General features: G+C 39.1%; 1 protein-coding gene and 1 long non-coding RNA gene across 2 annotated transcripts; both read left to right on the top strand.

The window, feature by feature from the left end:
- The first annotated feature begins 3,409 nt into the window (after positions 1–3,409).
- Positions 3,410–4,086, top strand: LOC131426130 (uncharacterized). The gene is made up of 2 exons (XR_009229058.1): positions 3,410–3,852; positions 3,951–4,086. It is a non-coding gene; the product is annotated as an uncharacterized LOC131426130 (long non-coding RNA).
- A 2,187-nt stretch (positions 4,087–6,273) lies between these two features.
- Positions 6,274–22,967, top strand: LOC131426129 (cytochrome P450 307a1-like). The gene is made up of 2 exons (XM_058588581.1): positions 6,274–7,070; positions 20,639–22,967. The coding sequence occupies exons 1-2, from the start codon at positions 6,623–6,625 to the stop codon at positions 21,889–21,891; spliced, it is 1,701 nt and encodes a 566-aa protein (XP_058444564.1). The 5' UTR covers positions 6,274–6,622; the 3' UTR covers positions 21,892–22,967.

The following is a 22,967-nucleotide window of genomic DNA, read 5'->3' on the forward strand; positions in this document are numbered from 1 at the left end:
GACTTCTGATAAGTCTGCGCTGAGATACAAGGGGCACCGCATATCATGATTTTAAGAAGCTTCGTGAAAAATACTTCACCGACTTATGGCTCAATGTTTTTCCAGGAAAAAATTCAAAAATGTTGTTCGAATAATATGATAGTTCTAAAAAAATGCAAAAAATGATGTTCGTTTTTCATTCCCTAGATCCGTTTTTTTTTATTTTCTTGTCTAACCATAGTAGTTTTGTTATTGATTAAGGAGAAAAAATGATTTACGTTTGACTGCAAACTTCTATTTTGACATTCGTACATTGTGTTTTAAAATAACATTATTAGTTCATAAATTCAGCATTGAATCTTTGCATTATAATAGGAAAATACGGCATCACGGTAAAATTACTCAAATGTGCACAAACTATTTTATAAATTGGGTCGAAAAAAAAGATACACTGAGGTCTTTTTTATGCGTTTTTTTTTTATTGTTTTGCATTTTTTTTTTTTGATTGCCGAAGTTATATGTTTTTTGGAAGGATTTCCAAGGCAATGCGTTTTTAATGCGGAAGCGTTTTTTTATGGGGTCTCCGAAACTATGCGCTTGTTTTTGCAGATATCTGAAGTTTATAATTATTTATAAATGCGAATCTCTCAAGCTTTGGCATGGGTCTGACTTCCAACTACGGAAATACAGGGTGATGTGTGAGAAAACTGCAAATTCAAAAGTTTGCCTTCAAAGAAAAAGATTTTTTTTTCCTAAGATAAATTTATTAAGGCACAATGCGTTAGCTCTATGATGCCAAAGGCATTTTCTAACAATAAGGATTGTGTAGGTGCTGGCCTCTAATGTTTTACTGGTGACGTTGCTACTCAATGGTAGTGGCCGTATGCTTGTCCGTATGGGTCCACGGAAGACACCCCCGAGTCAAAGACCCGGCCGGTGGCCCGTGTGCTAGTTATCGACAGGAGTGGTCCTCCGTTCTTGGAATCAGCCAGGTGACGTGAGAATGTATCTAAAATAGCCGCACCCTTCTGTGGGACCGCGGAAAACACCCCCAGGCTGCGAAGACCCGGCGGGTGGCCCGCATGTTAGTCATCGACTGGTGATATTGCCGAATAGTATGAAGAAAAAAAAGAGAAGTAATTGTTGAGGAAAACGGATTGTTAAAGGGGGGTATGAAAACGAAATAACTAATGACGACAAATATTTAGTTAGTTGATATCGAGATGGTGAAGAGACTGGGGAAAGGGGAGCGAAAAGTTAGTAACAACAAAAAGATCTTGTTAGTATCGATAAAGATGATAGACAGACGAGGGATTGAGAGAATCGGGCGGATGTTAGTGTCGAACCTATAGGTGAAGAGTATTCTTAGTCTCGAAAAGAGTAAGGAAAACTTTCTATGCCAAATACAACGGATCACACTTGTATATCAATATGTTTAAGGTATTGATAAATAAGAAGCATATATGAACTGTCCCGAAAGAAAAAGATGTAAAGATGATCTGATTTTTCAGAAATTGTAAAATAATTCCTTGAGTTAACAAGTCTTTTAAGTGGAAGACCACTTAAACTCACATCGGATATACCGGAATGCGGTACCGGCAATATCAGAAAAAGTGATCAAAATCTGAACTCATGAAATGCCTTACGGTCATTTACAGAATTTCTTAATTTGGTCCGGATCTGGATTCCGGTACTGCAGTCTGCAATTAAAGAATGATGAGTGTTTGAGATATCCTGCCATTATATAGGGCGACATCGTAATAATGGAAGCAATCTTCTAACTTGGACCTAAAACTTCCAATTTGAAGGGCATGTTAGTTGCTGACCATACGAACCAATTTCAGAAATTATTGTATATTATTGTAAATTATGACAAAAACTCCAAAACAGGACAGGTGGTTGTCATGTTTTTTTTTAAACAAGAACTTATGAGAAAAAAAATTGTAAACATCGAGCGTTTCAGAGTCATCCATCGAATCACGACCAGTTGCTATAACCGAGAACAAAATTGTACTTCATATTCACCAAGTGTGTTTGATCTAAAACTCCACACCTAGAAAAGATGGTGCATAAATTAAACTCCACACCTAGAAAAGATCGTGTAAATTAACATCTTGTGAGCAGTGCTGAAAACTTCATGCAATTCAATTGAAATCGAAGCACTCTACTGCAGTAAACTTCACATTCTAACACACACCCTTCGCAGTCGCACCGAATGAGCATCATTCCGTCCTTCATTCGTTTCTCTTTCTACCGAAGCTCAGTTTAACCACAGTCAGTTTATCTCTTGAAGTAACAAAATATCTCTTGAAATTGAATTAGAGAGCGGCCTTCAAGTAAGGTTCTTAAAAACCTTCGGATGGGTTCAAGATAATGGATGAAACGTAAACCAGCCATGATAACTGAAATATCAGTAACAAAATCAACATAAATTAATTGTTCCCTCTTTCAGTTTTAGTTTTTAATATTTCGAAACACATCTCCTCAATACATTTCACACAGTTGAAATTATCGATTTGCTGGTGATAATTGAAAACTCAAATGAGAACCGTCACCTTCTATTGATCATTACGGTTGAAGAGAGAGATTTGTGTTATCGAGTTGATGTTTATGCCTATTCATTCGCACTTGCTCACTACCCACAGTGAACACAAGGAACAGAAATGAATGAGAAGGGCCATAAATTTCATTTTCTATCAAAAAATATTCGACTAAAAATGATGTTTTACCGCACTGCTTTTGAGACCGACATATATGAGCGTCAAAAATGACTCAATTTTATAGTAAATCTGATTTCTATTTAATGCTTGAAAAACGGAGAATGTTTGACGTATATTTATATCATTCTTGTAAAATTCTGTCGTTTTATGGATTACGTTCTTATGAATTGTGTGATATGAGGATTTGGGTAACCTGTAAATTTCATAATTTCAAATCAATATTGACTGTCTTTTGAATAGGACTAGACCTTTTGTACCATTTTTTTGCAATTAATTATAGTTGAACATGACAGATTCTACGAAAGAATATCGTTTGGTTTTCTTGACAGCTAGAAAATACAGAACAACTACCGCGTGCACTTTATTTATTTATTTAATAATGGAGCTGATTGAATGCGTTGAGAAATAATGTCACTAATAAAATAAAGCATTGAAAAGTCGCGGCGTTCTTTAAGCGATTTTATGTTGATGAGCATGTAGCGTGCTTCATATGATGATAGAGGAAATGCTGTCCAGTTAAATTTACGAAGTGCATATAAAAGAAATTGTTTTTGTATCGATTCAATGCGTTCTTCGGAATCCATTTAACACTATTCTTAAATGGATTCCATACTAGGCTGCAATATTTCAAAATGGGTCTGACATATGTACTATACAGCAACTTTCTCGCTGCACATGCTGAACAATGTATTTACACACTTAAAACCATTTCTTGAGCTCGGCATAATAAAATTCCGAAACTGATCAGCAACACGTAAATTTGCTGATTGCTCAGTAATCAATACGCATGTTTCTGAACTTCGTTAAATGCATTCACTGATATTTCGGTAAAATGCATCACTTTGCCGAAATTTGGCATAATTGCTTGCTGAATTTATCAGTAAACAACAGATATGCCGACATCAGCAGAGACGTTTGCCGAGATTTCGGAATATGCGCTAGCTGTTGCCGAGATTCAGCACGACAGCTGTCATTTATTGCCGCGTTACATTTTCGCTTCGCATTGTGCGATTATTTTCTAATGAAATTCTCGAGTGAAAAAATGGAGAATCTTCGAAGAAGCGTGGAACCGTGTGGAAAGCGTCCTCGAGACAAAACTTTGGGGGATATGCGAAAAAATAACCCAATGCAAGGAATAATTCAATAGATCAAAGTAAGTTTATTCTTTGAACAATCCGTATATGCATCATTAAATATTGAACATTTTTGTAAGCCGAAAATCAATGCATATTTTTATTTTCATATTTCCAGCTCGACTCAAGGTGGCCGCATCTGGAAACGCCGCTTTTTATTTATGCTACATGTTTTCAGGTAGGCTTTAAGCACTACTGGCAACAAATTTGTAAGCCTCCTTTAAGTGTTAATAAAATGAATTTTTTATCCTGAATGGCGTGTTTATAATGTTGAGAATATACAAAATTAATTGACTAGATTTTTAATTACTGATGATTCGGTAATTTATTTTTTTCATTTTTTCGTTTTATTGGATTGCCGAATATTCAGTGAACGTTTCACTGAGCAAACAGTAAATCTTATGCTGCCGATTTCGGCAATATTTGACGTTTGTCAAATTTTAGGGTGCCAGGACGCTCAGTAATTTTATTTTTGCCGAGAGGGTTGCTGATTACTCGGCTGTGCGAATCTTTTTTGCCGAGACTCAGCTAAAAAAATTAAGTGTGTAAGAAGCTGCTTAGAAGTTTGTTCGATTGCATCGCGCAAACTTTCAAATGTGGATAATTATTTGAAAAAAAAATGAACTGCTTAGTAGTGCTGTTCATGAGCTTCGTAAGTTGCTTAAGCCAAATCAGCCCTGAAAAAAATTGGTAAGAAAAGTTTGACCCTTTTTTGTGACAAAGTGCAGAAAATAAGTGGTTGGTGCCAACAGTTTGTGTTTTTGCCTTTCTCATATAGAAAGGTTATACAATCACTTGAAAAACTGACTAGTGAAAATTGGCCCGGAGGGCCAAGAGTCATATACCATTCGACTCAGTTCATCGAGCTGAGTAATGTCTGTGTGTGTGTATGTGTCAAATAATCTCACTAGGTTTTCTCGGAGATGGCTGAACCGATTTTGACAAACTTAGATTCAAATGAAAGGTCTCGTGGTCCCATACGGAATTCCTGAATTTCATCCGGATCCGACTTCCGGTTCCGGAATTATAGGGTAAAGTGTGTTCAATATTGTACACCGTCACTTAAACCGGCGAAACAAAAAACGTAAAAAATGTTGTAAACTAGACTCAAAACCGTCAATCTTAGGGTCAAATGGTCTTATGGTCCCACCAAAAATTACTGCATATTTTCGGAGAGAACAAACATTTAAATCGTCATTTAGAGTGCGATGGCAAAATTGGATAAAATCTTCAAAATTTGAATAAAAACTAGTAGAGTTTGTACGTCATGTTAGTTGGTGGCCATACGAACCGAGTTTGATTATACCGGTTCTCGGGTTCCGGTGCCGGAAGTGCATATAATAGTGAACCCATTTCGTTTTCTTAAGGATGACTTACACAATCAAAGCACTGTTTTATTCTGTTTGTTATGCATAAACAATCTCTTGGTTTCTTTCAAAAATCGAAGAGAAAAATTTTGAACAGAATACCACAATATTATATGTACATGAGAAAGGCATCATTACACCACTAGGTGGTTTAAAACAGGTTTTTTCGCGAGGTACTGCCATAAACTGAACTTATTTCATGACGACTGTACGCCATAACAAACAAAATAACTTACAAAATTCGTTCATTTAGTTTTAGGTAAAATGATTGTTTCAACAAAATAACCATTCCAGTGAATGATTCATTCAACTAAACTGCTTCCAACTAAATGACGCTCTTCTCACAAGAACCGGGCATAGGTCGAAGCAAGGTGGTCACAACAATTCAATTGAAAAACCTACCTAAAGCTAAATGAAATCCTCTCATGGAAAGGTTATGCTGAGTTCCGCAATATAAAAGTATCTCAACTGCGGCAAACTTTGCAGGCATGATTTACCATGCAACTCCACTACCAGATGTCTAGATCAGAAACGAATCTTATACCTCTCTCTCTCTCTGTCTCTGTTTCTCTCGCTCAAGATCTGCAACACGAACTAACTCATCTCTCCCAATTTTCCACCAATTTCCTACTCTCATGCTCCGAGGCTCTCTCGCGATCCTATCCTAGTAGCCGTCGTCTGCCGAAGAAAGCACAGGTCGGAAAATCCTGCCGCCTGTTCCGTTTCGTTTTCAGTCGTCAATTGCATGCCTGCGTGTGTGCGTGTGTGTGTTTGAATTGCCGAGTTCGACGGCGCTTTCGGATGCCGACGATTCTTCTCTCAAACGTTGACGACGCGACGATTGCAACGCGCAAACAAAATGCGACGACGACGACGACGACGCCGCCTCTGGATGAGAGCGTGAGCATTTTCGGTTCGCGCCGTGTCCCGCAAGCATCGTCCGTCGTCGGCTGCGGCTAGCATCGCTACCCCGGGAATCCGTCGGGCGTGTCGGTGTTCGCATGCCTGTGCCGCGATCGTGGGGCAACTATTTAAAGCCACCGCGGACGATCGAAATCGATCAGTCTAGCTTTTACGCGGGTGCTTGAGATATCGAGATTTTTTGGTGCTTCGACTTTCTCCCACCCTCCCTGTTCATTACTACATATTTTGTTCTTTCCGATTTTTTTTATTCCTTGTTATTATTGTTGCTGTTGAGTGCGGGAAGAGATCGTTCCTTGATTGTTTTCCACGTTAGAAGATGAGTTGTTATTTATTTGTTTGAAACAAAAAAGTTGTTTGTTTGTTGAAAATAAAGAAGATAAAAATAGCTTGCCTCAATCGCCACCCAAAGTTTGGTGGATTATTAACTGTAGAAACTGTGATTTATAGTAAGGAGAAAAAAAAAGTTCGTTCCAAGCGATCAGTGTGACTTTACATCGGGATGGCCTACACTGGACTGATACTGGCAGTGATAACGATCGTCCTGTCGGTGGTGTGTTACTTCAAGATCCTGTACGAATGGCACCGGAAGGTGCGGGTGCAAACGGTGCGTCCGACGCGTTATGCAGCAAAGAACTCGAACGAGCTCGGTAAGGAATCGGAACGGAACGACGAGCTGGTAACGTTCTCGCAAGCTCCGGGCCCGATGCCGTGGCCCATACTGGGCAGTCTCGGTATCCTCGGCAAGTACGAGGTACCGTTCGAAGGTTTCACGGCACTCGCCCGGAAGTACGGCGATGTGTACAGTTTGACACTCGGTTCCAACCGGTGCCTGGTGGTGAACAGTCTCGAACTGATACGGGAAGTGCTGAATCAGAACGGGCGGTACTTCGGCGGACGACCGGATTTCCTGCGCTTCCACAAGCTGTTCGGCGGCGATCGCAATAATTGTAAGTAGCGCTTCTTTTTCCGTTTTCTGGCTTCCTTTTTTTACCTACCTACCTGGCTTTTGTTTGTTCTCTCACCGTGCGGACGCGAACGGAACGATTATCAGTATTTATATCAAGTCAATATTAGTCGATCGATCGGTTTGAATCGTTGTCGCCAAGCTGGTTGGCCGGATAGCGAACATCAGGGAAAATAGCATAAATGTTTGAGGTTTGTGCACAGTGTCAATGTTTGCAGAGAAACTAGATAAAACCGGAGACGAGCGTCCAGTTTTGGCAGTATTTGCGCAAAAAATAGGCGGTGTTTGATAATATATGATCTTAGCCAAATTGTTTGTGAGGGATCATCATTTTTATATTTAACTTTTGAAAAATCGAGAACTGTAAATAAGTTGATATTTTCGTTCCAAGTGAAATCTGACTCAGTTACTATTGCATCTGCTTTCTAACTTTTGCAATTGACAACAGATACGCTCAAAACTAGTAACCTATACAACTCTTTGATTGACAAAATATTAGAAATCCGTTTTTATTCAGAGCACAGAATTTAAAACAACGAGTGCAAAAATCTGTTCAAAAATAGTTTTCCAGGTCTTCGACTAACAATAGTCCAAACTTTGATTATCTGAATCTAGTCACGGCGAAAAATAAGTGAACTAGAAAAAAATAGTCCGCCGGCTTCAAATTCGTTATAAAGTATGATACCCGAAATCGGCTTAGCGAACGAAAAAACAGGCAACGGTGCTTTCAAAAGTCTATAAATTTTTATGATAGTCGGAATGGCGAAAAAATCGATTTTTTCTTCTAGCATTAGCGGAGAAAACTGCTTCTGCGTTTTGCAACATTGGTTTCTAAGAACCTTAAGTAATGTGAGAAATTGGAAGACCTGGTCATAGTTGCCAATTTTCCAGATATATCTGGCAAAAGACAGATTATTGTCATTTCGACAGACTCTCGGCCGACTCGGATCCATTTTTGGCAGATTTCGCAGATCTCATTAGATTTTCAAAATTTCTTCTTATGAAATGCCAGTTTTCTAAGCTTAACTTGACTTGCTTTATAATCGATCAATCTTAGTCAAAGACGAAGCGGTTTTTTCGTCTGATTCGAGATCATTCTGAATTTTGAATTCTGGAATTAAATTATATTTAAATCGAGGAACCGATTCAATACATCGAAAGCTCAAATAATGAAATCCGTTTGCAATGATAAATTGTGAACTATTTCGGCAAACGATTCGCCGACAGTTGTCTGCGTCAAATTCACAAGAGTAGGAGCAACAATTTATAAATTCGTCTGTTTTGAAGTCGGAGTCTTAGGGATAATCGGAGGGACTTTTTTATTGGGTTTATTTCACGTTTACTTTTATAAAAACGATCAGTTTCACTTCTCTCTAATGACATATTTAACTGTATATAATTTTACAGACCACTTGTGGTTACCGGAAATTTGATCAAAAGTCAACCAATTTCAAAAAAGCATAGCTACCCAAAAATTAGTACCATGGGTATTACGCAAATTTGGGTAAATATGCTTTCCGCAAAATTTTAGTAGAAATTACTCCCTTTTGTTAACATTTCTAAATGAGTGGAAAGTACCTACTATCATTGATAACATTTCACTGTAGTGATACATCATCGTGTAACTTTCATGCCTACACTAGGGATGCCGACGGCGGCTAACGCACTTCTTCTCAGTGTCGAAAACACAGAATTTGAATATGTGCTTGTTGGGTAAAGAAGCTGATGCAAATGAACCACATTCTCTTCCCTCGCTCTCGCCTAAATACACACAATTGACCACTTGCGCGTGTTGGTGCGCGAACACTTTTGTGATTTAATTTTTAAATTTATAGAAGGTAGTGAAAATCACCTTTCTATGAAACTCTTTTTCGCATCTATGAACAACAAAATTTCAACGATAAATTGTATTTTCGCGTAATATGCTTGCCCCACGCTTCTCTTATGCGAACCCTACACGCTTACTTGTGGCTACTTAGTGTCACAACATGGTGTTCTACCCAAAATTGGGAAGAATCCTATCGAATTGACTGAAGAAAGTGTCACTGGCTTTAAAAGACATCCTTCGCACATCGGTCAACTTTTTCTTTGTACAACTACTTAATTTTTTGGTTTTTGCAAAATTGGGTTCCAGCTACTTAGTTTGTGCTAGTAAGCGTGTACATTTCGGTGAAAATATTTGCCCCCACCTCGGAGAATTTGAGAGCTCTGCTCTAGCACTTTTGTGTGATCCAGTGCTAGAGTTGAAAGAAAATAAACACGCGCTATTATGGTGCGTGTTTCTCCATCCTGAAAAAAAAAACTTGAAAATGTCGAATGGCACGATTAAGTTATTTTGACTCGGTGAACGTTTTGAACTGTACATATTTTTTGACATCTGTTCACAGTTGTCGAAATTGAGTAATTTTGAGTCACTCACTGAGTAGCCATAAATAAGAGTGCAGTGTAAATTACGTTTATTGTGACGTTTACTTTTTTCAGAAATGATCGGTAATCTCGACAGCTTTGCTATTTTTGAAACACGTACTTTATGGGTAAACAAATTTCCACCGAACAAACTAAAATTATCGAGTTTTTGATGTCAGATTATTTAGAGGGAACGTCATTACAATAGATAAGGAAAATTTAATTCTCGTTATCGAGCTTCCAAGTTGAGGCAACGCTGTTTTATTATTTTATATAACTGAAACCTTTCAATCGCAGAGCTGAAATCTAGTTCTATTTTTTCTAGTACGAATATGAAACAGATTTAAAACTGGTCGAATTAACACAAAACACTAACACCAATGGAACACTTTCAAAATTCATGCGTGTCTAAGCGAAATCTGACCAGAGATGCCAGATATTTTCGTAGAAAATCTGTATTGCTTCGTATAAAAAATCTGCATTAACCTGTATTCACTAATAAAATGAAATTCTTACAACAAAATGATGCCTAAAGATGTTATGTTAGATGTTGTGGTTTTAGGATGGTAGATTCAATCAGTCATTACTGCGCTCACAAGAATATTCAACGACGAAACTTCATAGTTTTTTTATTCACAACAAATGAATTGTAATTCCATATATTTATCTAGTTTGAAATTGTTGACTTCATAATTTGACATGGAATTTCAACGCACAATACGCAACGTCAAGTCGGGTCATACAACTCTCAGTTTGACAGTAAAATTTCAAGATGCCATTACTTGCTTGAATATCAGTTCAAATTGGTTTCAACATATAATATAAATTGATCTCACAACAGATTTACGTATTAATTTGTGATTTGTCCGTTGATTGAAAGACTTTTATCTCATCACTGGAATAAAATACTAAAACATAGCTCAGACAGAAAAGTTTAATTTTTTTCTTACTTTTTGTGAGATCTGTATAAATCTGTATTAAATTGAGGAAATCTGTATAAAATGTGTACTCTGTATTAAATCTGTATGAGCATGTAAAAATCTGTATAATACAAGTAAATCTGACAGACAAGGTGTCAAAGCGTCGAATTACATTTTAAAAATCCAATATTTTGAATAGAAGCTGTAAATGTTCTGCGCTGAATAATCCAGTTTCAGTTCCAGTTCATACACTGATAAAAATCGACACATTGGACTGATGTGTTTTACACTAAAATTCGCCGCATTTGATTCGACACTTAAATTGCAAGTGCAAGTCGCTTCAAATCTGATTCAAACTAAATAATATTAATTTCTATTGATAATACACTTGAATTCTATCAATCAAACAGCAGATTCATTTCAAGTGTATGATACTTTGTATTCAATTCGTTCGACATTCACATTTGAATTGTCAAACAAATATATACGATCTGCTTAGATTTTATTAGATTTATACCTATATTTATCATAGAGAATGCTTTTTCATATGAGGTGGATATAAATTTATAGTTGAAATGTCATCATTTGAATATGAATTTTAAAACAATTTGTTGAATATAGTTTGAACATTCAATTTTTAGTTCGCCAACTGACACAAGACCTTAGAAGACGATTTTATTTGGTAATCTCAAATTCCGTCACCTGAAAATACGAACATTGTATGAGTCATACAAATAAAAATAAATCAATATTGATTGGTGAATTTTTCAACGGCGTATCCGCAAATGACAGTTTGGTTATTAGCGATTATATATTTTTTCCTTATTCTCAAATACCAACTGTTAGTTCATGATTTCTTGTTTATTTTCATGAATGAAGTTGGGAGGTGAAAATAAACAAAGAGAAACTGTCACTTGCTGATACAATGTTTTGAAAAGTCACCGACAATGATATACATACTGTGTAATATTTCTATGATGAAAACCTGATCCATAATCAATCTCACGAAGATTCTTGGCTCATTTTGGACAAAAAATTTTTATGAATGTTCATCATTCTGTTCCGGAAACAATGACCGAGCGAGTTTACAAATTCACAGAAGATGCTTGGAAAAAGAAACCATTTTTCCTTGCCTTATATACAACACATATTTTCAAATTTCACTCAAAAATGCACAACCGTCGGATCCTGCCATCCGCAATTCTGCATGACATGACCGAAATTGAGCTCCCCTGAGGTATGGTATGGTGCCAAGCTACGAACCGTTCCGTAAAGATTAAATCCAGTCGATTTTTTCCAAAGCAAACTTTCGGGCTTAATCGCTTCGTAATACCTGGCTTACACGGGGGCTACCGGTACCGTGTAAGGTTTCACTTTCTCTCGTGGCCCAGAAACTCATTTCGTGTGATGGACAGGATGGAGGTACGTTTCGTTAACCACACTCGATCGCCAGCCATCTGGCTCGATTGCGATCGGTTCGGTCAGAGTGGGCAAAACGGTGCGCCTAAACATTCCGCATGCCAATAAATTTCAGCGACCAGCTTCCAGCTTCGGGGAGGAAGATTTGCATCGCAGCCCAGGCCACTCTACGGCGGAGGCGCTCGTCGTGATCAGTGGTGATTAATGTGGATTCCGCTACTCAACAAGACCTGAACGAAAGCGAACCACATTTGAGTGCGTGCGTGTGTGCGTGTGTGTGAACGTGGTAGCAGGAACGATCGATACGAGATTGTCGACTGCCGGTGCTCTCAAAATGTCAGTTTGATGATTGGTTGAAAGCGAAAGTGGCACGACGAGTGATTGATCATAGGAGCCTGTGAAAGGTGGTGCCGATGTTCAATCAATAGAGCGGAGGAAGGCGTTTCGAGTGGGAGTTCTACGGAGCATCACGAACTAATTCGATAAGATTAGAAAACTAGTTACTGGCAGAAGAAAAATCCAGTGTTTTTAGGACGATTGATTTGACCTTGACCTAAATGTAATCGATCAAGTTTTAGAGCTAACCTGCTATTGTGTAATGTATGATCTTAATATTGTGCAATATTAAGTTCAACTAGGTTCAGTTGAAGTGTTTCTAGAATGTTCCACGCCATTCCCCGCGTCCACCCTCGCATCGGTTGCCATTCATTGAAACAGAATATCTATGTATATCAACAAATTTTGCTTTAAAATGGGCACCGGACCTTTTGTGGGTTCATGCACTCTCCCACCGTACGGTACATGGTCATCGGGGTTCTTTGTTTATTTGGTGCCGGAAAGCTTTGCAAAATATTGCCCTCCATAGGCTGAAAAGACAAAACAATCGGTTTTGGTTTAATTGCGCGCAAAAATCCCACACGCGCATACAAAACTTGAACCGATCAGCAGTACGGATGCCGGGTAGGCATGAAGAACCTGTCGACAGAACGGTAGCTATAGTTAACAGGTGCCAAGAACACTACTTCACTACACTAGCGCTCCAGTGCCTACTGTGTTACGGTATGAAGAAGCATCTGGGTTTGTCGTAACGTCAAACACTGCTCACCGCCTGCTGATGATGGCTTTGTCGTTTTTTCCACATGGTGCATGCATTGAAAATCAGAAAAAATGTGCAATACTTGCATTATTTTTTGCTCTATCACACCTCTTTGGCAACGTGTTCGGACCCATAAAAAAAAGCACACACACACACCTTTCTTCCGATTCTTCCTGGGCGCCACACGATCTCACCCCGTTCCATCATTATTGCAGTGGCAACAGTAACGAAAAAGCATGCCGCGATCAGGTTCCAAGATTCTCCGATTCTGCCGGTTTCGAAGTGTCGTTTGTGCCACGAGTAGGCTCCGGTTCAAGATGAAAGCTGATGCGCTTCTGTGTTGGGTGTCACTGATGCATTTGGCCATGCATCAGTCAGTCGGTTGCTTTTTTTTTTGTTTTTATTGAACCGTGTCCCCAGGAAGTAAATGTTTTTGCTGACCAGCCGCACACAGGATTGTGTTCAAGTTTTACCGAAAATTGATTCCCACGGATCGATTTTTTGAGTGTTATGCATTCATGCATTTATTTCAACCAGGAAGATTGACCAACTACTTGGAAATTTGAACCGAATCTTTGCCATCACCATCACCTGCAATGATCATCACTATTTCTGTTATTGAAATGGAATATCTGTCTTTATGAAATTTTTAGTATAATTCCACCAGAGGCAAGAGAATCCCAACTAGTTTATTGGGTCAAAATTATTCGCCGACTGGTTTCAGACAGAGGTCCGATGCCGTAAAATCCGCGTAACTTGCTTATGAAAGTGGAAATCAGTTGTAAGAATCGGAATGAATAATCCACTATCGAGTTACTGTTCCACTAGTAGTTTTTTTGTGCTACAATGTGACGAAGTTCTTGGCGCATTGCTCAGATTTCATCACGATTACTGCTGATTGTCTTAAATGTGTAACCTGTGTAATCTGTACTCAAGAATTGATAACATTGTAGCTTATAGCTTATTTTACCGAATGTCATTCATGTCCATATGGAATTAAGGAAATGTTTATGCTTCACCTAATTTACGGAAAGACAACGGCTCCTCAAACTTTTGTGTAGATGTAGACAAGTTAGTCATTTAGATTGGTATGAGCTCTAGGATGCACTTTAAGTCAATGAAATAGAATCAAGTTTTTATCACGTACCCAGGCCCCTCCCAAAATCAGAAACAGAAACGAAAAAAAAGTTTGAGAAATTTTAGGATCAAAACCACATAAAATGGAGGATGAAACTGGGGTAAAATAAATTCCAATAATAATAATAATATTTGAATATTAGTTTAATTTTTGCTGCTACACAAGGTACAATTCAAACGTTCCAGAACTTTTTAAACATCTTTTTTTTTTTAATTTTCATGATATTTGGACGTATAGAATCTGAGATATCGCGCTAAATGTGACAGTACATTTGTAGTGTCGGTCGGAAAATGAACATCAAACAAAGAACCAACATTAAGACTGCCACTTCGCCCTTTGACGCTTGGTTTCGGGCTCATATTCAAAGCACCATGTTTCGTCACAAGTCACAATCGAATACAATGAGCTTGAGTCTTTTTTTGGCCTCTTTAATGATTTCTCTTGAACGCCATTCGCCTCTTCGGGCATGAAAAACTTTTTGAACCTATGTCCGGGGTTAGGAATCGAACCCAGGCGAGTGGTGTGAAAGGCATCGACTTACCCATTACGCTATATTCGTACCCAATATGGAACAATGTTCCATTTGACAAAGCGTTTCATTGGATATTATCGTGAGATGGGAAGCGTTACGTAAAAGAAAGTTATGTGTAACTAAATGTTATATACGTCGCTCTTTTGTAAATTATTGGCGTTACATGCGTTACTTTTTTGTAAGTTATAGGCGTTACGAAGCATTACATGCATCATTTTTCTGTTAGTTATTGGCGTTACAAAGCGTTACTTTTTTGTAAGTTATAGGCGTTACGAAGCGTTACATGCGTTACTTTTTTGTAAGGTCTAGGCGTTACGAAGCGTTACATGCGTATTTTTTTTCAAGTTATATGTGTTACGAACTGTTATAGACGTCGCTCTTTTGTAAATTATTGGCGTTACATGCGTTACTTTTTTGTAAGTTATAGGCGTTACGAAGCAATACATGCATCATTTTTCTGTTAGTTATAGGCGTTACAAAGCGTTATTTTTTTGTAAGTTATAGGCGTTACGAAGCGTTACATGCGTTATTTTTTTCAAGTTATATGTGTTACGAAGTGTTACATGCGTTACTTTTTTGAGAATTAAAACATTACGAAACGTTACATGCGTTTTTTTTTCAAGTTTTAGACGTTACGAAGCATTACATGCGTCATATTTTTGATAGTTTTAGGCGTTACGAAGCGTTACATGCGTTACTTTTTATGAATCATAGACATTACGAAGCATTACATGCGTTACTTTTTTTAAGGTTATGACGTTACGAAGCGTTAGATATAGATAGAGGTTTTAGGAGTTACGTGATGGTGAAAACTCCACTGCCAGTAAAGCACGCAGCGGCAGGTATTACGAAAAGCAGAACAGAGTCAAAATCACATAACACCCGAAAGAACAGAATGATTACTCGACAACAGACTGAAGTCCGCGCGAGTGTTTCGTAACGGCACGAGGGTCGTCTCAATGGGACGGAAAGATAACAATGTCGGTAAATCAGTAATGAATTATGCACACAGTCTTGCAGAATGGATTCGACTTTGCCTATAACTCTAACAGCTGGTGAAATTTTAGGACATAAATTATGAAAGAATTACCGTAAGTTTTTGTTCATTAAAAAAGAGACGATACTTTTTAAGATTTATACCAATTTATGTTGAAAGACTTGAAATCAACATGGCGGGAGCCACTAATAAATAGGGGAGAGTGTTCGGTTACCGGCACCCTTTTATTTTAAGCTCATATCTTCTGACTAAGTGCACAATACGCCGACATCTATACATCAATGGATAGCTAAAGTCCCTAGCTAACAACTGATTAAGAAACTAAGTTGATTCATTTGAAATATGAAAGTGATAAAACGAATCTTTGGTTGCGAAATTTTGATAGCATCCGGTATTAAATCACGAAATAGATCCATTTCACCTCATAAATATTCAATCCACTTACCTTTCCGATCGATGCTCTTCAATTTATGTTACTATAAAAAAAAAGTCAGAAAATTTTTGTGTTGATTTTTACGCAATTAAAATTTGTTTGGAAACAAAATAACAAAAATATCGAGTTCGGATCGATTCGAATGCAGCTTAGCAACAGCGGTTCCAATAGGAACTAAATTACCCGGTTTCGCTCTCTGCTGTTCTTAATTCCGGTGAGCACAGCTGTGCGAGGGGTGCAACAGACAGAGACCGTCTGGTGCCGTGACTGGTTCGGAAATGACGGGATGGTTCTAATTGGAGCTTCCTTGCACTTCTGCCTTGTCTACCAGCCGGAGGAAACAAGACATTATAATTCTGACGGCGGAGAATTTTCGGTAGCAGTATCAGTGTATCATAATCATGTCTGGTGCTCGAAAATACCGGCTAGCAGAGCCGGCTGTGGAGTAATTTTCGATTCCGATTTCGGTTTCGCTAATTACGCTACGAGAACATCTATGCGATAAGATGCGTCAAGATTTAAAACAAGCGAAAAAAAATAGCGGAAACTGTTTGTTACGAATTTACCTAATCGATATTCCGCTATTCGCAACATGTCTCCGATTGCGTTATGAATGATAGATTACGGAACAAACCCAAGGTCCCACCGGAACGTTTCCGACCGGATTGCATCACGTATTCTTTCTGCGTGCGCCTCCACGACCTCCGAACAGGAAATCACTTCGCCGAAAGTGCAAGTCCGTTTAATGACCAGACGCATCTCATAAACCCAAAACACGTAGAAACCTAGTGGCAGCATATGACCGATTAATGATCTGTTGTGAATTAGTAACGAACACGAAAAAAAATGTCCCGCACGCAAAATAAATAAACCGGTTTTTCACCAATAAGCCGACTTCGGTCAGACGAAGTGTGTGATCCCCAGTGAGCGGGTGCTTTATTACATAAAACTGTCAACCTTCAGCGAGGTCTCGCGGGTGTAGCGGCGAAAGAGTTGCTACCGCTGTAGGTGAACTTCCGTAGTCATCTGTCACGATCGGTGATGGCACACGCATCCATGACGACACCGAATCCCACTAGTCCGGGTTTCCCCCAGTTCGGGTAGTCTGCATACCCTTATGCTCTCTATATGCCAGACAACCGGTCGACGACGGTCAAGGTTGCGGTTTGTGCTTGACCCCCAAAAGCGGCAAACGTACGAAAAATTGGCAGTAGGCTTCGATTTCTTCATTTCCTGGCTGTCAATTAACATTATACTCGAGACCACGTTGGATTTGAGAATTTCGTCGCTAGGCAACTAGATTCGCGGTTAGCGGTGTACTGATTTTTCGCGATATGTCCAAAATCGAAGGACTCGGGTGAGCCGGATCGTGCTGCGTCTGGCAGCCGGCACCGGGTGCTTGCCTATAAACAAATCTACACACGCATTTCTTGCACAAACTTCGCCGACTTGGATCGGCACAGAAGGGTTCATCACGCGGACTTCACGAGCAAATGGCATGGCTGGCGGGACAAAGGGTAGAAAAGAATCTGAATAAAATTGTCCTTGAGACGCCGTTGAGCCTGTCCGGGGAATTCTCTGTGCTCATGACACCGACGATAGAGGAAAGGGGAAGAGGTTTACAGAAGACACGAGATTTGATTATAAATCGATTTCAATCGGCGATGGGACGCTGATCACGAGTTTGCGAAAAAAAAACCGACACTCATCATCGGTCGGAACACGTCTACCGATATTGACCCAGTGCACGCGATTTGTGCGATATTACTTCCTCATATCCTAGCAGGTTGACGTCTGACAAGCTAGCAACAAGCCGTATTCGTTGCGATTAAAGTATTTTCTATGTACGAGCATTTTCTAATTTCCTTTTTACTTTAGTAATCTAGCTTTGCACATTTTGCGCTCACTACTACCTGTCTTCTATATTCTGCCCTCTATCTGCTATCTTCTCTTAATTTTTTTTCATTCCACTATATTATCTCTATTATCTTCTCTCTACTATATTCACTCTTTTCTCTATTAGCTTCTCTCTACTGTTTTCCATAAATTAACTGTAAACATTCTCCCTTGAAGAGTGTATAATATTCGTCAAACTTAACTTTAGATGTAAAAAAGTAGGTTGAGTTCTTTCTATTCAACTTGAGGTACATGTGGTTTACCTAATTTTAACTTCCCCGCATTAAACTCCCGCTGTTGGGTGATTTGCTGTTTGTTTTCCGACAACAATCCAAAGAGCGAATGCCGGGCGACATAAAAAAAAAGCCTCAAAAGTAGGTAAAAATACTCATTCCGTTTGAAAATCGAAAGTTTGGGGTATCATTTCATGCAAAGAGTTGAGTGATAAACGTGGAAACCGATTAGTAATTAATAGAAGAGAAAGTAAACAAAGAGAAACTGTCACTTGCTTATGCTATGTCTGCCAGCCATTTTTGCCGGAATTCTGCTAGAATTCCGGCAAAAGTCTGACAACAATGCAACAACCGTTTCCGGCAGAGAATTTTGCCTAGCGGTTTTGTTTCTGTCAAATTCTTGCCATACAAGATTGGCAGAACCGTTTTGAATCGGTTCTACATTTTTAGCGCCTTGGTTCTATTTTTTAAATGAAAAGTACATACGAAAGGCAATAAGTTAGTGCCCTTCAAATATACTAATTATGGAAAATATTATTGCCAATAATTTTGCTTTCTCACTGCCAAACATACCCACATTTCAATCTCATTTACCTCGTCTCAAGATTTGTTTTTTGTATGCACATGCGGGACTGACGAATATCAAATGAAGTCGAATAAAAAAAAAGAAGGAAGAGAGCAATAAACAAGACACGTACGCCGAGATATTGACGCAATTTCGCCTGGACAATTTTGACAGCAGCCTGAATGCAGCCAACCTTCTGACGGTTGCCAGAATTCCCCACAAGCGGGGAGAGGCCAGGTCTGCTGATTTGTCGGTAAATCTGCAGATTTCTAAAATAAATCGCAGACATGGTTTTACTGCAGACTTTTAAAAAATCAGATTTTCCACAGGCGTTCGTCAAAATACAAAGATTTTCAAAATCGTCGCGGTCTTTTTCGCTTTCTTTTTAATTTGCACGCTAAATCAATTTTATGCATTACATTCTTTACAGCGAATTTGAGTCCGCAGACTACTTTTTCAAGTATACAGACTTTTTCAAACCCTGCTTGAAGATATTCGAAAACTTCACGTAGCATCTCTTGTTTTGAGTAATTTTGAGTCTATTTATCGCGATGAAAGCCGTTCTGCGCCATTTTAATAACACTAGAATATTTGTGATTGCTCCACTGCAAACTTATTCTTGTAGAATAATTTTGGGCGACGAAAAGGCACTTGAGAAAAATCCATAGGAAACACGAATGAAATTTCAACGAGCGTCGAGTCATCCGGAATCCATCTTCGAAATGGATATTGATAGATGCCTTATTGACCGTTATCAGGAAAAAAAACAATCCACTTGTCGAGAATTCTAGCAACCGTCACAAGCCTGGCTAACTTCCAGCTACTATCAAAATAGCCCAGCCTCATTTGCGTTATTCTCTCGCCGAACGAGTTTTACTTATTGCACTTTTTTTTATTTTATTTCCTTTGATATTGTCAGTCCTGTATATACATACAAAAAATCGAATCGAGACAAGCTAATTAATATTGAAATATGGGTGCTTAGTGCCCTTCATATACACTTCTTATGGGAAAAAAACCAAAAGTGCTAAAACTGTAGAACCGATTCAAAATGGTTCTGTCAGTCTTGTATGACAAAAATCCGGCAGAAACAGAATCGTTAATAGCCAATGAGCGAAATTCTCTGCCGGAAACGGTTGTAGCATTGTTGCCAGACTTTTGCCGGGAATCTGGCAGAATGCCGGCAAAATTTTCTAGTAGACATTACCCGTTGTCTCGGGTGAAATCTGCCTGCCGCGTACCAGTGGGAACTCATGAAATCAACACTGATAAAAATCGACACATTGTACAGAAGTGTTTTACACTTAATTTTGCCGCATATGACTCGTCATATAAATTTCAAGTGTAAACCACTTGAAATCTCCTTCAATTTAGTACAAATTTACCCAACAACAACCAACGAAATTCCACAATTACTGAAAACATTCACTTTAGAGTACACGCGGCACTTTTGAGAACTTTAAAGTACAGAACAAATTCCGTGTGACATTACTCGCTAGCTCAGAAAGCACGTGATTAATTTTGACAGCTTAGAAGTACAGATAATATTCCGCATGAACTTTTTCGCTGCTCGAGAGTACACGCGGAACTTTTGGCAACTTGAACTATTCGTTTCCAATGAATGTAATGAAAGTTTTCTTTTCTATAGATGCAAACGAAATTCATACAACCGCATTTGTCTCGTATGAGAAGTATAAGTTGAGTAAAAGACGTGTGTGAATTAAATGTAGGTTGCGATCTTTTTTGGATTGAAAGCATTTTCTAACTTTTTCCATAGTTCCGTCTTCAAGTCCGCCATAGTTTGATTGTTACTGCATATTCTTCCAAGAATCTTCTTATCACCATGCTCTACCAACAATCATCTAATTATTTTTTGCTTTTGCTAATTTATTTTGCCTTTCTTCTCTTTTCTTCAGCTCTTGCCTTGTGTGATTGGTCCGCACTGCAGCAGAAGCGCCGCAACCTGGCCCGGAAGCACTGTTCGCCTAACGATGCCTCCAGCTACTATCAGAAAATGAGCGACGTCGGTGTGATGGAGATGCACCGGTTCATGGATCAGTTGGACGAGGAAGTAATGCCGGGTCAGGACTACAAGGTGAAGCCGTTGATAATGCAGGCCTGTGCGAACATGTTCAGCGAGTATATGTGTTCGGTTCGGTTCGATTACAACGACGAAGGCTTCCGGCAAATGGTGCGTAACTTCGACGAAATATTCTGGGAAATCAATCAAGGTTATGCAGTGGACTTCATGCCATGGTTGGCTCCCTTCTATCACAAGCACATGAATAAGCTCAGCCGCTGGTCGGTCGACATCCGTGAGTTCATATTGAAACGTATCATCAACGAACGAGAGCAGAATTTCGGCGAGGATGACCCAGAACGGGACTTCACCGATGCACTGCTGAAGAGCCTCCGGGAAGATCCTACCGTTAGCCGTGACACTATCATTTATATGTTGGAAGATTTCATCGGAGGCCACTCTGCTATCGGCAATCTGGTCATGTTAGCTCTCGGATACATTGCCAAACATCCGGGCATTGGTAGCAGAATTCAGCAGGAAATTGATCACGTAACCGAGAACGGCCAGCGCAATGTCACATTGTACGACACTGAAAGTATGCCGTTTACCGTAGCCACCATATTCGAAGTGTTGCGATATTCCTCTTCACCCATCGTGCCGCACGTGGCCACCGAGGATACCTGCATCGCCGGATATGGAGTAACCAAGGGCACTATCGTTTTCATCAACAACTACGATCTGAACACCAACGAGAAGTACTGGGAAAACCCGAAAAGTTTTGATCCGGAACGGTTTGTCGAAAGCGCCACCATGGCCCAGATCCGATCGGATCTGGTCGGATCGCCTACCGCCAAACAGGATCTGAGCAGTATCATCAAAAATAATAACATCAATGCTTCCAACGAAAACCAGAAGCAGATCCTGCGAGTAAAGAAAAACATTCCTCATTTCCTGCCATTCAGCATCGGCAAGCGAACATGCATCGGTCAAAATCTCGTTCGGGGCTTCAGTTTCATCATTCTGGCCAACATCCTTCAGAAGTACAACGTTAGCACAAACGACCCGGGTATGATCAAGATGTACCCAGCCTGTGTTGCCGTTCCGCCGGACACGTACCCACTAGCGTTCACACAGCGCGCGCAACACTGAACGCACTTCGATTTACTCTAGCTAGTAGTTGTAGGTTATTGTGTAAATAGATTCCTATCGGAACATTCCACTTCCCCCATTCCCAACTAAATTATTCTATCCCAAGTGGCGCTATATCTAGCAGTAATAGTATTAGTATTTTGTGTTTGCACTGCAAACTGAAACCGATCTAGCATGCCGCGAATCCTTATTAGTCGCATAAGACAACCGCAAATATATTTGGCATTTATATTTCAATAATAGGTGGATCGAAGCATGAGACAAAATCGCACAATGGTTTGATTTGTACCCGCAAAAAAATGGGATAATTGAAAGAGTTTCGTTTTTATAAAACATATATCTTAGCTTATAGCAATGTTAGCACTAGATAAAAGAGAAAGTGACATTTTTGAGCACGAAAACATATATACATATCTCTTTACGGTATACGTAGGTTACTCTTTCGCAACAAATCAGTATACCTGCATTTATGAATGCGCCAATTGCAAACGTTATTATAGCTACTTGTTGAAAGGTTACATTTCAGATTAGTCAGAGTCAAGAAGTTTGTATTCGATGGCTGCTAGAGAAAAGAACACTTTTTATAAGAGTTAAGACTGAATTCGCACGCACTCTCTACCGATATGATACTCGTTTTCGCGTTTAACCTCCCACTTTTTTCAGTTACCTTCTTCTCAACTGAATCGCTATCATCATCATTGTCATCTTCCTTCTCATTATCCTCATTTTAAACTTATCCCGCCTGGAGTGCGTGTCGGTTATGTTACGAAGTAAACGTATTTAAAAAACAGAAAACAAACACTGAATTATTAACTGAAGAGCAGTCTTGTGTAGGTAGGGAACCCACTCAGCGAGAGAAGTAGGCAAAGGATTGCATGTATTTTATTACTAGAATAATATATTAAATTTTGTATTATGAGTCCGATGATTGTTCCGACAATGCTTAGTATTGAACGAGACGATGACTTTTCAGTGTGTTTGTAGGACTATTCTGTTCACAGCTTGGAAAGAAGTTTTTACAATTACTTGAAATATGAAGAGTAATAAATTTAATACATTCTACAAATTAACTAAAA

This window comes from Malaya genurostris, chromosome 1 (assembly GCF_030247185.1).
Source record: "Malaya genurostris strain Urasoe2022 chromosome 1, Malgen_1.1, whole genome shotgun sequence".
Classification (NCBI taxonomy): Eukaryota; Metazoa; Arthropoda; class Insecta; order Diptera; family Culicidae; genus Malaya; species Malaya genurostris.

Excerpts from the sequence above, each read along its gene's own strand:
- LOC131426129 (XM_058588581.1), top strand. The coding sequence starts at position 6,623 with ATGGCCTACACTGGACTGATACTGGCAGTGATAACGATCGTCCTGTCG. Across the intron at positions 7,071-20,638 it reads CGGCGGCGATCGCAATAATT|CTCTTGCCTTGTGTGATTGG; the intron begins GTAAGTAGCGCT and ends TCTTTTCTTCAG.